The following is a 17,625-nucleotide window of genomic DNA, read 5'->3' as shown; positions in this document are numbered from 1 at the left end:
TAAACTGCCGGTCGAAAGAAAGTATCCACCCACGTTTGATGGTGGCTAAAATGAAAGAAATGGTTATTCGATGATGTTGTATTAGATTCGGATATCATTCTAGTGTTTTAGACCATAGGTTAGCAGCGTTTCGGCGACTGTTTTCAGCCTAGTAACGTTTTGATTTTTTGTAATTTAGGGTCAGATCCAATCTTCAAGTGTAGACTTTCTTTTTCCCGACAGTTTATGTTCCACTTTATCGTCTGTTATCATATATCATATATAACGCTGTTTTTAGATATTTATGACGGTCCCAGAAATGCGCTTGTAGAAAAAATAAAACAATATCGGAATAGTCAGGGCTAGAGGTGAGGTGAAATAGGGAGTATTACACTTATATAGCGACGGCCATGCACGTGTATGCACGTGTTTGAGTGTGTGCGTGTGCTTGTACTAGTCCGGCGTAATGCCGATTTTATAGTACTAGCTCACTGAGATACAATGCCGCAGTTTAAACATGAATACCCCACTCAAGATAAGGATCTTGAAATTTAAAGATAATAACTTCAAATATTAAGATTATAACTTAGTATCTTGAAATTTCAACTTATGTATCTTGAAATTTCAAGAAAACACACACACAAAAACAAATGGCCCTTAAAGGCTTCCGTAAACATATGCTATTTAATAAGTGTAATTTTCACTGACCGATTTAGACCACGGCCGATTCTTTGGCGTTGCATCATGCGTTGTGAAAACCCCAGCGAGGAACCCAGTATTCGCGGATTCGTTTGAAACAACCACGCCAATCAGGAAACTGTCAACACACATTTATCTCTAACTCTAGTTTGATTTATTGTTTATTAGTCCGGAAATCCCAGACTGATTTTCATCGAAATTGATGATAGTTTTTTTCAACTGAAGATACATTTTGCATGAAGAGCCGTTAAACCATTAGTTTATTGTCTTCTTGACGCAGTAAATTGACAATACCAGGGTTGTATTTCCTCAATGTTGTCCTTTTTTGCTAATAAAAATGATTTTAGCAACTTATTTGATTAAAAGCGTTAACAATGTTTAAAGGTAATCATCGAGCGTCCATTCCAAGCGCTGCGCAATTCAACAATGAGGCTTACTTTATCGGGCTATTTTTGGAGCCTTGGAGATTTATTTACTCAGACTTCATGACTGGGGTTTATAACACTATAGGTGTCTTTGCAGGAAGAGAATATAATTGTGACGTAATTAGGTCACGTGGTACTATAGGTCTTCCGTCCTTTGCGTAGAGATCGGTCGCTTCCTCTAAGTTACCACCCAGCACGGTATTCCCCTTGCCTAGTTACTCGTGGCTGGTGGTACCCTAGTTGAAAAGGCGCCGGTTTGTCACGCCAAGAGCCCGGGTTCGCATCCCAACATAGGTATTCAGATGGCAGAATAGCTCTTCTTGCAGGTTACGGAAAGGGTCGAGTGGTGACGAATGCTGTGTTAATCATACTCGTGGTATCATATTCCCGCGCACAAACTGCCGGTCGAAAGAAAGTATACACCCACGTTTGATGGTGGCTAAAATGAAAGAAATGGTTATTCGATGGTGTTGTATTAGATTCGGATATCATTCTTTTTTTTGGACCATATATTTGCAGCGTTTCGGCGACTGTTTTCAGCCTAGTAACGTTTTGATGTCGTTTGTAATTTAGGGTCAGATCCAATCTTCAAGTGTAGACTTTCTTTTTCCCGACAGTTTATGTTCCACTTTATCGTCTGTTATCATATATTATATATAACGCTGTTTTTAGATATTTATGACGGTTCCAGAAATGCGCTTGTTGAAAAACAAAGCAATATCGGCATTGTCAGTGCTAGAGATGAGGTGAAATAGGGAGTATTGCACTTATATAGCAACGGCCATGCACGTGTATGCACGTGTTTGAGTGTGTGTGTGTGCTTGTACTAGTGCGGCCTAATGCCAATTTTATAGTACTAGCTCACTGAGATACAATGCCGCAGTTTAAACATGAATACCCCACTCAGACACAGTATACTGACTCCGACCCGACCAGTCCTTGTTTTAGCCCCTTTATGCCGAGCGCCAGACAGGGTAACAACAAGTACCATCTATTAACGTTTTGGTATGACGCAGTCGGCAATCGACCCCCGACCTTCCGCTAGCAATCGAGTGCTGGGGAGAAATTCTACCCGGGTCCCCAAGAGATGCTAAACTGAGCGAGTGAGTATAATTTCACGCCGCTTTTAGCAACATTCCAGCAATATTGCGACGTGATTCACACAAATTGGATTCACACATTGTACCCATGTGTCTACCCTGGCCTTTGGCGTGGCAAGCTAACGCTTTAACCACAAGGTAGGCACATGTTAATGTATGTGACTTACGATCGTTGTAGCGCTAAGATCGTTTTGTGGAACGGGGCCATGATGTCTCGATCTTATTGTCACACGCAACGATTACGCCGAAAATAATTCTTGACACAAACATCTCGTATATCCCGCTACTGACGCCTTATTCAAGCATCCAACGTTGACATGGAAATGATTTTACGGCCGCTTCTAATAATAATCCACGCTTTCCACACATGGCCTGACGAGGTCTCGACGCTAAGTAATTGGTGTGGTGAAAATATACGTATCTGATTAAAGTCTAAAACGGGGCAATTTGTTTAACTTTCTGTTCTAAACGTAATAGGTAGTTTAGTTAATAATGAACATGGCGGAGATTTATTTTCGTTATTATTGTGGGAAACGTCTGGCAAATACTCACTGTCAACGGCTATAACTTGTCGCCTTGTCTTTTCGTCCTACTCTGTTCTAAATCACAAACATTTATATCACGGTGACCTGTAAATAGTCGAGTCTGGATCAGTAGAACCAGTGACTGAAATCGTGAGCACCGTGCCGCACCGTCAGGGTATCACGTCACGCAATCAGCCAGGTACCGAAAACTAAAGACTGTTTAGTTACCTCTTACGACCAGCTGTTGGGTGTGAGGACCTATTCCCAAAGGTAGACTTTCATTTAGTCCCATAAATATATAGTCAAACACCGTTGTGTCGAACTTGCGGTTGTTTCGAAGTAAAAGTTTGGTCCCTGCGTATTCGGTTGTGTCGAATTCGAAGTATTTCCGTAGGTCCCTTCAACTTCGACACAACGGAGTTGGCTGTATCTACTAAATAATAAGATTTAATCCAAAATGGAACCCAGAATATTGCTTAATTTCAGAGTTGAGGCAGTCTAGACTTGCTGAATCATTCTAGACTTGAGTTGGATTCCTTTTCTTAATTTATTCTCAAGGGTCTAGGAGACACTGCCCCATGAGCTAACATAGAAAACATTTAAAATGAAATGTCCGGATGATCTGCTTCAAATGTGTTTAATTATTAAGCACAGTGGACAATTTTGGTTATAACAAAAGGGACGTAAAGGGACCACACAATCAGTTAATTATATCTGAAGTTCGTTATGTAACGAACAATAACATGTATCCCCATATCTCGACTGTTCGTTATAACCGTATAATCGTTACAACCGAGTGTTCGTTATAACCAAATTTCTTTAAAGCGGTATATTCGTAACAGCCGATGTTCGTCCCACCTGCATGTTCATAACAGCCGAGCATTCGTTATAACCGTATGGTAGTTACCGCGAATGTTCGTTTTAACCGTATATTCAATTTACCAGGCTTCGTTATATCCAACGTTGACAACCTTATATTCTCCTTGCAGGAAATCCCCTCCGTATCCAGCCCCAAAGGGCGTGGTGGTGCTGTACCAGATCGGGAGGGGGCCCTTCTGTCCAAGTGTCTCGCCCTTCCCCCTCAAACTCGAGACGTTCCTCAGGTTTAACAAAATACCTTATATGGTAAGTCATGATAAATATTTATTGTTAACGCGATTGACATTTTTTCATCAATACTTTTAGGACAGCAAGAGTTATCTAAAAGTCAGTTAGTTCTTCGTAATAGACATTGTCATACAAACTCGAAGATTATTTTCAAGACATTTTTTAAGAAATTTAATTAACTTGAATATATTTTACTCAGAATAACATGGAAGACGATATATATTTATGGTCCTGAAGATTCACTATCGTCTCTGTGGTTTAATGTCGGCTATCCTCTTGTGTCGAACTACGGGTAACTCGGTGCATTTTCGAAGGGCCCGAGAATTTCAGTCAAAAGAAACTATACCGAGTTTGTTTTTTATGTTATTGAAAATTGTTTATTGTGTTTATGTCTATTTAACCATCTCTTCCCTGCAGGAGTTTGTAAGAAGTAATCAGTGGCTAGATAATTTTGTTAAAAATAAAGTGGTTCAGTGACAAATGGGGTAAGAAATGAATTTGCAGCCACATGGCCACTAACATGTTTGACTTGTAAATTTGTGCCGAAAAAAAGCAAATTGATTGATTTTCAAAGATAAAATGTCTAATATACCCATCATCATGCGAACATTGTAAAAAGGTTTAAGCAGTTTAAAGTCAAATTATATTTAAATAACTTAAAATCATTTCGGAATTTTCTTTGAATGCCGACTTACCACCAGTACAAATCATTGTTTGGATATCATATCTAACTAACTTGAGATATTTTCAACTGAAAATCAAACATATGATTAAATCCGATAATATATGTGATCTCTATTTGTCTTTTTCAGAACATTCACTCTAGTCGATTCTCCAAGAAAGGAAAAACCCCATGGATCGAGTATAATGGCCAAGCCATCGCCGACTCCCAGTTTTGTATTGACTTCCTGTCACGTGAGCTCGGTATCGACATGAACAGTCACCTGACTCCGGTGGACAAGTCCATCTCGCGGGCCTTTCAAAAGATGAGCGAGGAAAACACGTACTGGTAGGTCGGTCGAGTCCATTATGACATTCCAGCGCTGTTTTGTACGTAAAGAGAATAACAATTTATTCTTTGATTTTGTATTGTTTGCTTGTTCTTTAACGTCGCACTCAGCAATATGACGGGATATGTGTGTGACGTCATGATTCACCTTTCCAAGTATGAGGGATAGATTAGGCATTCGGCAACCCATGCTTGCCGTAAAAGGAGACTGTGGTCAGGTTTCCAGGCTCGCTGACTTGGTTGATGCATGTCATCGTATCCCAATTGCGTGGACCGATGCTCATAATATCAAGCACTGGGTTGTCTGGTCCAGACTCGAATATTTGCAAACCGCCGTCACATAGCTGGATATTGGTGAGTGCGGCGTAAAATACCAAACCAACCAACCAACTTTAATGAAACCCACAAGCACTGCTATTATGCTGCCAAATCAAGAATCTTATTCAGAGAAAATCTTGGATTCGAACACAAGGTTATAGTATTATGGCAGAGAAATGCAGCGCCAATGCAATTCCCGTTACTCACATACCAGTGATACCATGTATGAACATCTCGTGCAATGAACAGGTAGAAAATCACCATGACCTTTTGAATAGCACAATAATGCAAGATTCGTCTGGGAATTAAGCATCGCTTTGAATGAGCGATTGGTGCCTAACTTTAACTAAAACATGGCTTTAAACGGCGTTAAGCCCAACTGTCACTCACTGGACAATAACGTACCGTATTTCCTCTATTAGACGCCGGGGCTTCTATTTATTTCGGACAAGCCTTTGACCCGGCGTCAATTAGAGGCCCGGCTTCTATGAATACCCCCATTTCACTATGAAAGGGATCATTAATTGTATCAAGTGATCAACCCGGCTTCTATTTTTTGCACTGAACAATTGACCCGGCGTTATTTAGAGGCCCGGCGTCTAATAGAGGAAATACGGTAAGCTGTTTGGGATTAAGCAGCGCTTAATGAGCGTTCGATAGTCACCTTTATTCTTACATATACACTGCTGCAGGTCCATGTGTTACGAGATGTTTGCCGTCCCTGACAAGACCCGCATCGCGGAGGTGATGCCACAGTATAAGGGCTTCAAGCTGTGGGCCTTCACAACCGTGTTCTCACGCGTCATCAAGAAGGAACTCTACTACCAGGGCATCGGTCGCCATAGCGACGAAGAGATCTGGACTATCGGAAGAGCCGATCTACAAGCCATATCGACATTTCTGGGTATGTTTGTTTGTTTGTTTGTTGTTTAATGCCGCACTCAGCAATATTCCAGCTATAAGACCCGTTTGTCTCTTACGACAAGCATAGTCGCTTCTTTAAATATGGGTTGGTGAAGACCAATTCTAACCCGGATCTTCACGGGTATCTTGGTATGTAGACTGATTAAAGCTGAAGTTGTCTGTCGTTCTCTCGACACGTCCGTTACCTTGGTTTGAGTCGTTGTTGGCGTACAGTTTGTTTAACCATTTGTTTGTATTCTCCGACGTGATGTTGCTAAAAACGGCATAAACCTACTCAATTCAAAGAAAAACAAAAATATGTGTTTGTGTGTGTATGTGTTCGTGTGTGTGTTCATGTGTATGTGTTTGTGTGTGTGTGTTTTTCCACTCAATGTTCTAATTGGTGTCGTGCGAAGAACGGGAATTTCTTTTTGTAGTGTTTTCAGGTCACGTGTTACTGTATGCCTTCCAGACTTTACCTTTCGCTCGATGTCTTCCTTTATGATCGGTTTGGACATTGAATTATGAACTGTTTGAACAGTCTAAAAGCACATCTATATTTTGCAGGTGACAAAAAATTCTTCATGGGAGACCGCCCCAGTCAGATAGATTGCGCCATGTTTGGGATGCTGGCTCAAGTACTGTGGCATATGCCAAGAACCCGACATGAGAAATTCGCACACGGTAGGTAGCCGGGAGCTTCCCTAGCTCATAACGATGAGAAGTATATCGAAGTTGCTTCTTCTGTGTAGAACGTGATATTTGTTGACGTAATCCCAACACTTGATTTCTTCTATAACCATGGTAACCTGTATGGAAGTGTATATGAAGACATGGACCTCTATTAACCCCCTGAATAACAATGAGTTGGTCACTCTACGTTAATGTTTTAAATTTTGGTTGTTGTTTAACGCCGCACTCAGCAATAGTCTAGCTATATGACGGCATCTTCACGAAGCAAGAGGGTGGAAACTGGACTTTTAAAGTGAGTAAATTCTCTTGCCTCGGGAAGATGTATAACGGCGGTCTGTAAATAATCGAGTCTGGATCAAGCAATCCAGTGATTGATATCATGAGCATCGATCCACGCAATTGGGATACGATGACATGCATCAACCAAGTCAGCGAGCCTGACCATCCGATCCTTTAGTCGCCTTTTACGGCTAGCATGGATTGCTGAAGACCTGTTCTATCCAGCATCTTCACGGGTGTTAATGTTTTATAAGAACACACGGATCCAGAAGATGACCCCTTTATTAAATACACCTTACTTCCCTGGCCATCAGTTCTGCCAAGTCTTAGACAGGTATTTAGAAGTTGGAAGAACATGAAGACATGAAGACTTGGGATTTTTAAGAGTGTGTGAGTTGGGTTTAACGCCGATTAACTTTATGTCACATATATCTTTCGGGGTGGGGTAGCCTAGTAGTTAAAGCGTTCGCCCGTCACGCCAAGGATTCGATCCCCACATGGGTACAATGTTTGAAGCTCATTTCTGATGTCCCCCGCCGTGATATTGCTGGAATATTGCTAAAATCGGCGTAAAACCATATTACTCACTCCCACTCACTTAATATAGGAGTGGGGGCGGTCGGGTAGCCTAGTGGTTGAAGCGTTCGCTCGTCACGCCAAAGGCCCAGGTTCGTTTCCCGACATGGGTACAACGCGTGAAGCCCATTTCTGGTGTCCCCCGCCGTGATATTGCTGGAATATTGCTAAAATCGGCGTAAAACCATATTACTCACTCCCACTCACTTAATATAGGAGTGGGGGCGGTCGGGTAGCCTAGTGGTTAAAGCGTTCGCTCGTCACGCCAAAGGCCCAGGTTCGATTCCCGACATGGGTACAACGCGTGAAGCCCATTTCTGGTGTCCCCCGCCGTGATATTGCTGGAATATTGCTTAAAGCGGCGTAAAACCATACTCACTCCCACTCACTCACTAATGTAGGAGTGTTGGCTGTATCAAGATGAACCACAACGTGTTTAAAACTTCGTCTGGAATACTGGATCCTGTAGCCCAGACAAACGATACGTAAAATCCCCTCACGAGTATTTATTACCACGTGACCGTGGGCTACAAACCGTACGACTGTCGATAGTTTTCCACACCGACCCTTTAAACAAATAATATCTGAAACCGCCCAAGCAAGTCTTAATTTCTTTGGCAAGTCTTTATGTCTTTTCAGGTTGAAAATGGGCTCTTTTCTACCATATATTAAATATAATCGACAAAAAAAATCTTGAAAATAATTCCAATTTCAGAGGCTAAATTTTATTCTCGACTGTCGAAAGTCTATGTTGAATTATGGGACGACAATCGTAGCGCTCAGACCACTCTATAAATCAAATTCCAGACCGGGAATCAAACATGCTGTGTGAGAGAACGTTATTTAGTCGGGCATTCGATGAAAAGATCAACAGTTTTATAATAACTAGCGAACTGACGTTGTTTCCGCTTCTGTGTACGCAGATCGCCTACCGAACATCGACGGCTACTGTGAACGGATGAAGGAGCTCTGCTGGCCAGACTGGGATAAGCTCTGCTTGAAGCACCCATCCTACCAGGACGATAACTACAAGACCTACCACACTGAGTGACCTGACCTTGTAACAGGTCAAGGTCAAGGTCACCGTGGAGGTATTACACTGCCGTAGAATAGGTACAACCAAAGCTCCTTACAGCTCGAAAACTTGAAGAAACATCGTATCCGTAAAAATGGGTAATTCATGAGAATCTGTTGATGTCGGAGTAGACGCAACGACCACCGAAGGTTGATCCCGTCGGGGCTCGTTGATTCTATTCCGTAATCAACAGATTCGATTGATTTCTCCGACTTCCTATGTTATAGTTGATGTATTATTTCTCTATAATTTTGCACAATGACCTTTAGTTGCGTCAGTTTGACGCGTTCAGAATAGCCAGTGAATTCCTTGCTCAGAATCAGCTGCAAGAACAAGAGCATGACCTCATGTTTAAAAGTTATAGAACATTGTGATATACTGATGGGAAGAAGTAAGGGAACACGTACTACGGCAGCAGAAGAATGTATGTTGATGTTTTAGGATAAATTCTTCATGTTAACGATGCCGCTTCTTTCCATAAAGCTCTTCTCGTCTTAAGAGCACTCGTTCCTTGTTAACTGTTCCGTTTCTTCTTTTCATCAGTATCTTTATGTACGTCATGTAATATTTTTTTGAAACAGTACTGGGAATTAAGGTCTACCGCATGTGTTCAGGACGTTTTCAGAAAATCAAATTCAGTTCTGATGACATTTTTGTTTCATTTAACCCAGTTATTGTCTTGAGATTGAAAAATATGGTAAAATATATAAGCGGTCATATTTATGGACCCCACTTTCTCTTGTACTTAAAAAACCCAAACATTTTACGACATGAAGAATTTGTTTTGATGTTCATGCTGCGAGGGGAGGTAACCCAAAGAGCACCGTAAGCATGAAATTACATAACTGAGATTTTGCATTGAATGTAAACAAAATGTTTTGATATGGCATTTATTGAAATGCATTGATTCTTGTTTTTCTTTGAGAAAAGGTTATTTTTGTAATTCTTGTTTATTGTTTTGGATTGTATATGTTTGTAGTTCAAAGACAAATTATGTATTTTTGTAAAAGCGAATTTTATTAGTGCATTGCTGATGTTGGTATTAATGTGTAGCTTGTTACTTGAAATCAATATACAATATGTACTTATATCTTGTTTATGAAACGCTATCTCAGATTTAGACTTACTTTGTCTTCATATTCGTGATGGAGAAATTGCGAAACACAATTTGGTTGTATTAGAATACATTATGTCTCGGTTGTGTGTAGTCGGTTACTCAGCCTTTAGCTCCTTGTCAATATCCCATATCCCGCGAGACTTCCCGAGATTCTAACTTGCGCTAGTCACGTGACGCCATCTTCCCAAGGCAAGGGCGTTAACTGACTATAAAAGTCCAGTTTCCACCCTTGCCGAACAAGGCTGAAAATCCGGAGTTACATTAAGGCTGGACTAACGAATCTATGGATAGTCCAATCAAAATCGTGTAACGAACTAGACATCCGGTTTGTAAACAATATGGATTTCAACGTGCAGACTGAAGGCTTTGCAAAGGTAAGGCCCGTTATATTCGATATAGATTTTGATTATCGATCGGATCGTCTTGACTGGGCGTCGCCATTTTGTATGAAGCGATTGCAAGGGATATGAGAGGTGGAATCTGATTGGTCAGAAGGAGGGTCATAGAAGGGACATAACTCGTTATAGCCACTGCTGGCGCTACGATCGAGCTTGTAAATTCCAGCCTAGTTCGGCAAGGGTCGAAACTGGACTTTTATAGCTAATTAGCTCCCTTGCCTCGTGAAGATGCGTGACGCAGGACACGAAATCAATACAAACTGGCCTCCACTGTATAGCAGACGGGAACGATTAGAAACAGTGTAACCTATCCGCACACCGCTTGACGCACATTCTCTGTCAGTAATCAGCTGTTCAACGGGGATTGTATACTTTGTCTCCAGATAATCTCGACTTTTGTTTGTTTCCTGTTCAACTCACAATATTCCAGCTATATGACGGCGGTATGTAAATGATCGAGTCTGAACAAGCCAGTCCAGTGATTGACATCATGAGCATCGATCTACGCATTTGGGATACGATAACATGCATCAAGCAAGTCAGCGAGCCTGACCCCCCCCCCCCCCCCCCCCATCCCGTTAGCCGCCTCTTACGACAAGCATGGGTTGCTGAAGCCCAATTCTAACCCGGATCTTCACGGGGTATTTCGGTCGTATACTTCTTCTCCAAAACTCTGAACACACCAGTATCATGTTTACAGAATACGTTGTTTATAACACTGGCTATGGTTCAATTTGATGCTTAAATAGTTCTTCTCTAATGAATTTGACATTTGCCTTTAATATCTGTGGATGATGTGTATAACAGCCTTCTCTCCCGAAAGGATTCCAATCTGCATAATTCAAAGAGGTTGGCATGCCAACAATCTGAAAAAAGGTATCAAAAGAGTTATAAATATAATAAATCGTGCATATTAATGCCACTGTCAAGTCATTTACCTTTTTGAGCGTGCTCTAACATCATTCTTAAATGTATTGATTCTGTGAAATGTATCTTTTAAGTACATATTGAGTAAGATACAAAAACATTACCACACTCAATTCTAATATTATCAATAAAAGATGAGCTTGGCTATCTCTAGTACTCAGGTTATACGTTGAGATTACAAAGCGTTGTCTGCCAACATCCTCTCAAAAAAATATAGCGTCTATGAATCTGAAACGGGGTAATGGAGTCTCTCAGTGCTAAACATCCTAGCGTTTTGAATGATGTGCCATTGAAGCATATTTATATATATACTACTCAAAAGAAGTTAAGGATCACCTGATTGTTTCATATTACAAAAGTTAATCTCTCATGCCATGACAGATTAACATTACCAATATGAAAGAATTGGGTGATCCTTAACTTCTTTTGAGTAGTATATATTCAGAAATCCCGAAAGAGTCAGGTCAGCTAAGGAACCGATCATTTAATCTGGGGGGGTGGAGGGATGCGTGTCATCGTATAGTAAAAGGTAAACTGTCCCAGAAAATGCTTGAATGTTTTACAACTTTTTTTCATTGTTTTTACAAATTACATGTAACTTCAGTTCGTGACGACATGAATCAAAGTTTGTGGCATTGTTTTCATGGTCAAATCGAAGAAACCCTTTCCCCATACACTTTTTGTAATTTGCAGCATGTGATATCAAGTGACGGGTGGTTCAGTTACATCCATTAGTCCCTTTGATCGCAGGTTCGAATCCCATAGTCGACTTGATAATGATTCTTGGCTTGTCATCATACCAATCGTTTCACCACGGGTGGCCTAGTCGTCTGAGGAAAGCGCCGCGATTCGCTGTGCAGAGTTGCGTCCCTTGGGCACGCCAGAAACCTATGATTGTGGGTTCGAATCCCGGTTCGCCCCGATTATGTTTCTAGGTTTGTCAGCACCATACCCGTGCTCGTGGGTTTCACCGAAGTGGTAAAAGTCTGAGACCTGCATCACTTCGGCCGCTCCTCCAACATTAAGCAGACACGCCGTGATATAACTGGAATACTGTTCAGAGCAACATCAAAATATCACGCTAAGAATGCTAAGGAGGCGATGTAGACATATGTTTATAGAAAGTCAAACACCGTTGTGTCGAAGTTGAAGGGATCTACGTAAATACTTCGAGTTATCCGAGGTTCGACACAACCGAAAATGATGAATAAAGAAGGAATACGCAGGGACCAAGCTTTGTATTCGAGACAACCGGAAGTTCGACACAACGGTGTTTGACCGTATCTCATTTTGATAACAATACGCATACATGTGAATGTTTGTTTTAGTGCGATGTTTGATATAATATTTTTAATGTTCACCCGTTTTTTCATGTTCTGATGAAAAACTATACAAATAACTTCACTTGAAGTATATTCATTACCAGAATAACCTCAGGGTTTATTCACAGTCTTATTGGCTCTTTTTTATCTATTTTCATTTTGTACAATCCATGTGTACTGGTAGCTATTAACCTCGAAGAGTTTCACCCCGAAGGCATCAGGATCCGCAGTTCATGTACTTAAAACTAGATTCATTCGTGGGTTTCACCAAAGTGTTCTTCGATCTGCGTTACTTTTGACACATCGGGTTATAAGGGGTGATGGTGGTAGCCTTATAGTTAACGCGTTCGCTAGTCACGCCGAAGGTCCGGGTTCGATTCCCACATCTGTACAGTGTGTGAAATGTGGAATTCTGTTAAAAGCGGCGTAAAACTATATTCACTCACTACTCATTAGGCTACTACGCCGTGATCGAACTGAAATGATATCACAGACAGCTCGTTTTTTCAGTTGTATTAGTGCAGATTTTAACTCAGCTGCACTTCAGAGTGTCAAATGAGCAAAAATCCAAAAGTGGACTCACCCTATGCACAGACCTGTATTTGTTGTCTTCCAAAGGACATGTTCTTGTAATGGCTGTTGTCGGTATTTGGATTTACAAAGTACTGTTTGGTGCATAATACGCTTCTTCTATTTTTTTACTGTAGTTATGACTGTTGACTGTTGCATAGAGTATACCATGAATAGAGAACTCCAAGAACATTTTGTCTGTTATCTTATGGATGACCTAGACATCCGTGACCTATATGGAATGTATATTTTCGTCAGCATTTTCTTGAAATATCCGCTTTTATCACGAATTGTCATTTTTACGATTGTTATTCAAGATTTGATTTTATCTTCTTTCAAGACACCTTTGGAAATAGTTTGTTGAATTGAAAAGTAAATAACCAAGAGACATTTTTTGTCGATTAGGAATGCGAGAAAAGATACATGTGTATTCCATAACCCGTTGGTTTCTTCGTCCCATGATATCACAATTGAGGAAATAACGATGTCATTATTGTGTTTTATTACATGACAACTGATTCCTCATGAAACGGTTTAGGTAAACTCAGTATGCGTGTTTTACTGATTTATCCAAAAATCATTTAGTTTGTTTTGTATTTGGAAAAAAATTGTGTTGGCTCCTTTTTAAATACTTATAACGGCCTCAATTTCCAAAGATGTTTTACGGCACTTACACCAATCCTTTACCCCTGTCTTCCAGTATTTGAAATAAGACTGTAATTTATATAGCTGTACAACGACAGGTAACCTCCCAAAACCCCTACATCCAATTTCCCCTACAGCTTAAGACAACAAAGTTCACGGTCCATGGCACTGCTAATCCCTAGTCTGTTACCTATTTCATACAATGGAACAACCCAAGAAACACGAATAGATTGAGATAAATATTTAATACGATTACGATATTTTTCAAAATTCCTAATACATTATAATAAATTTCATCTGTCTCTCGACGTTCTTAGTGTGAAGATAACCATCAAACAGGTATCATACAGGCATCTTTCATTACACTTACATTAAATTATTTTTTTAAAACTTTCCTTTAAGTCCCCTAATCCCCTAAAGCTCTACCCCTTTCATTTCTACTACCTCTACTCCAGACCTTAATCTCTCCTTTAGGTGAGTTCATAATGCCAGACAGGTAAATGCCGCGTGTTGTTTTAACTAATTGTAGGGGAACTGGGTTGTAGGGGTTTTGGGACATAACCATATCATTCCCTTGTGTGTCACTGCCAAATAAATATATTCATGTAAGTTGATTTGTTTGTTTATTTCTCTTAATGATAACAATAACAAATGGATACGTGTTATGTTATATATCCCATCCGTGGTGGTTTGTTCAAGGCTCTAACACCACTATTACCCTGGTCAATAGGTCAGTATCCATTCGATTTTCTTTCCCAGCTCCCTGGGGCGGTCGGTTGGCATAGTGGTTAAAGCGTTCGCTCGTCACGCCGAAGACCGGGTTCGATTCCTGACATGGGTGCAACGTGTGGAGTCCAATTCTGGTGTCCCCCGCTGGAATATTGCTAAAAGCGGCGTAAAGCCATACTCATTCACTCTCAGCTCCCTGGGGAGTATGCAGTCCACGCTGCCTTTGAGGCGCTAGAAGGCTAACAGTCTCTTACCTTGTACCCATTCACTTCTGGGTGACTGGGTGACCAAAGTCGGAGCCGAAATCGTCTATTATAATCGTGGCACTAAAGTAATTATATATCAACACAGGGGGGCACAGGTGGCCCATTCGTCTAAGGCGCCGCGATTCGCTGTGCAGAGTTGCGTCCCTTGGGCACGCCAGAAACCTATGATTGTGGGTTCGAATCCCGGTTCGCCCCGATTAGGTTTCTAGGTTTGTCAGCACCATACCCGTGCTCGTGGGTTTCACCGAAGTGGTAAACGTCTAAGACTGCATCACTTGGGACTTTCCTTCCACATTAAGCTGACACGCCGTGATATAACCGTGAATAATGTTAAAAGCGACGTTAAACCCAACTCACTCACTCACTCACTATCAAGACAGATCATGACAACAGGTAAATAAGACATGTGAAAACTATCCATGACACGTCAGGACAAATCATGCTCTACATAGCAACAGTGATCTACACCAAGAACTTCATTTCCTGACTCTCAGATGGCCCTGCGACCTTTAAACAGTGTGAGTTACAGGGTAGCATCTTCATTGTAATTACAATTATTGGAGAGCCTAAGTATTTGAAGATGCACATTTATGTCTGTCAGTGCTTTAGATGCCAGATTTGAATACCTCTACAACATTGATGTGTGTCTCTGCATCTCAGATAAAAGTGTTCCATTGTGAGTAAGTGAATATTTATGCCGCGTCAGCAAGTTCCAGCTCCAGCTGGATAATTTTGACAAGGTTGCCCAAAATACAGACGCCGTCACATGCGGCTGGCGGTTGTCATTTTTGTTTGTTTGTTGTTGAACGCCACACACTTCAGTATTCCTGCTATACGACGGCGGTCTGCAAATAATCGAGTCTGGACCAGGCAATCCAGTGATTTATATCATGAGCATCGATCCACGCAATTGGGATACGATGACATGCATCAACCAAGTAAGCCTGACCATCCGATCCTTTAGTCGCCTCTTATGACAAGCATGGGAAGCTGAAGACCAAATCTTCACGGGTCAATGAGCATGATATTGCACTGAACATAATTTCCCAGTGGACATGTGACGTTTCCAGTTTGCTAACATTCATAATCGAATCGGCGGTTGTCATAATGCTTGACCAACACACTGATCACATTCTGCACGGTATTTGGTTTGAAGAACATGGGAAGTGAACCTGACATGACAATTAACTCAAATATTTAATAATAGTTTAGAACAATACAGCAAGGTGAGGTGAAATGGGGTTTAACGTCGCGTCCAAGATTATTGCACTTATATAGCGACGTGCATGTATGTGTGTGTGTGTGTGGCTGCTTGTACTAGTCCGGACTGATGCCGATTTATAGTGCTAGCTCACTGAGATACCATGCCGCAGTTTAACATGACTACCCCACTCAGACACAGTATACTGACTCCGAGCCGACCAGTCCTTGTTTTAGCCCCTTAATGCCGAGCGCCAGAAAGGGTAACAACAAGTACCATCTTTTAACGTCTTTTGGTATGACGCTCTACCACTAGACCACGGAGGCGGTCCAATACACTAAGGGATACTCGTTTGTGTTCGCAGTAATGTCAAGCTTGCAACATATCACGACGGCCATGTCCACGCCGGGGACGCAGCGGTCAGTCACGTCACAGAGCCTGATGTCTCTGTCCAAATTAGTCGCCTCATACACTTGTGTAATTCACGAAATAAAATAAACCTCCATTCGTCTAAACGTCATACAACGCCCTAACATGACAATATACTGAGAGACAATTCAAACGCAACCACTCAAACGCAAAAAAAATAATAATTAAATTTTTAAAAATTAAAATTTTTAAAAATTAAAATTTTTAAGCTAGTTTTTATATCAGTTTTTGAATCACAATAGTCGGAATCGATCAGTTGACACAAGAGGAGAAAACAGTATGAATTCAAATTTTGGTGTTCAAACAACAAGTATCACTATAAATATTATACATAAATAATGACATTGAAACCGCTTTCCCATACTGACACAGCGTGTGAAGCACATTCCTTGTGTTACCCGACGTCATATGGCTGGAATATTCCTTACAACTCCACTCACTCACTCACTCACTCAAAATAGAGAAGCTGCTTGTAAACTAAACTGCGGGGCAAATGAAAGTATGCACTTGAAAATTGGATTTGACCCCAAACATTATAGACGCTATCAAAACGTTACTGGGCTGAAAACAGCTCCGAAACACTGCAAACTTGTGATCGAGAACACCACTATGATACCCTATCAAATACTTCTATATCAAATAACCATTTCTTGTTTGTTTCAACAAAGCTCTGTACCTTTGTCTGTAAACGTTCTTTTGCCCGTCTTTTGCACGTTAATTATATCAGAATAGCTATGACATTGCTCATTGAAGCTCGGTGTGTTCTACTTGTCTTGTATAGCATGAGGTGAGTGGCAGCATCATGTTCTTCCTGGGTGACCTTGAATTTCACGATCGCCACCCCCTCGAAATGAGCAGCGTTCGAGAGAGTTCAGGATCAGCGCCCGGAAAATGAGCACTACTGCTCGAAACAAAAGTACTCTTGGGACAAGTACATTTGAGAAAATGGTATCCTGAAGAGAGTGATCCATGAAGATCACATATGACATTATTGTCGTCTGAACTCTTCTGGGAGATCTTGAATATACCTGATATTTCATCCTGAAGCTGGTCAGTGCTGTCTTAAGTGCTTTGCTCAATGCTAACACATGATGCTTCACATCAACTGGTGGTTGATGTTCTTCATGCCTTTTCAAATGTATTGCATTGTCAACTTCTTTCACTTGAAGGACTAACCTGATATGTTGAGTCTCATCAACGGAAATTTGAAAACATGGAGAGGGGTATTTATGTTTTGCACTTCCAATTCCCTCAATATAAGGTGTCTCTCATCCCCTCTCCTTGTCGTTCTTTTAGAAATACTAATTCATTTAATTTTAGTTATCCCTCTCCTC

The 17,625-nt window shown here is 41.0% G+C and overlaps 1 protein-coding gene across 1 annotated transcript in view; it reads left to right on the top strand.

Moving 5' to 3' along the window:
* LOC124149155 (failed axon connections homolog) overlaps positions 1 to 10,721 on the top strand; it is a 28,446-nt gene extending 17,725 nt beyond the window's left edge. The window contains exons 2-6 of the mRNA XM_046520545.2: positions 3,717 to 3,852; positions 4,647 to 4,843; positions 5,854 to 6,065; positions 6,632 to 6,748; positions 8,536 to 10,721. Of these exons, the coding sequence (XP_046376501.1) occupies positions 3,717 to 3,852; positions 4,647 to 4,843; positions 5,854 to 6,065; positions 6,632 to 6,748; positions 8,536 to 8,663 (790 nt within the window). The 3' untranslated portion in view covers positions 8,664 to 10,721. The remainder of the gene's footprint in view (positions 1 to 3,716; positions 3,853 to 4,646; positions 4,844 to 5,853; positions 6,066 to 6,631; positions 6,749 to 8,535) is intronic.
* The last annotated feature ends 6,904 nt before the right edge of the window (positions 10,722 to 17,625 follow it).

This window comes from Haliotis rufescens, unplaced genomic scaffold (genome assembly GCF_023055435.1).
Source record: "Haliotis rufescens isolate VD_foot unplaced genomic scaffold, xgHalRufe1.0.p SCAF_96, whole genome shotgun sequence".
NCBI lineage: Eukaryota > Metazoa > Mollusca > Gastropoda > Lepetellida > Haliotidae > Haliotis > Haliotis rufescens.
This window is presented reverse-complemented; position numbering and strand designations above follow the sequence as displayed.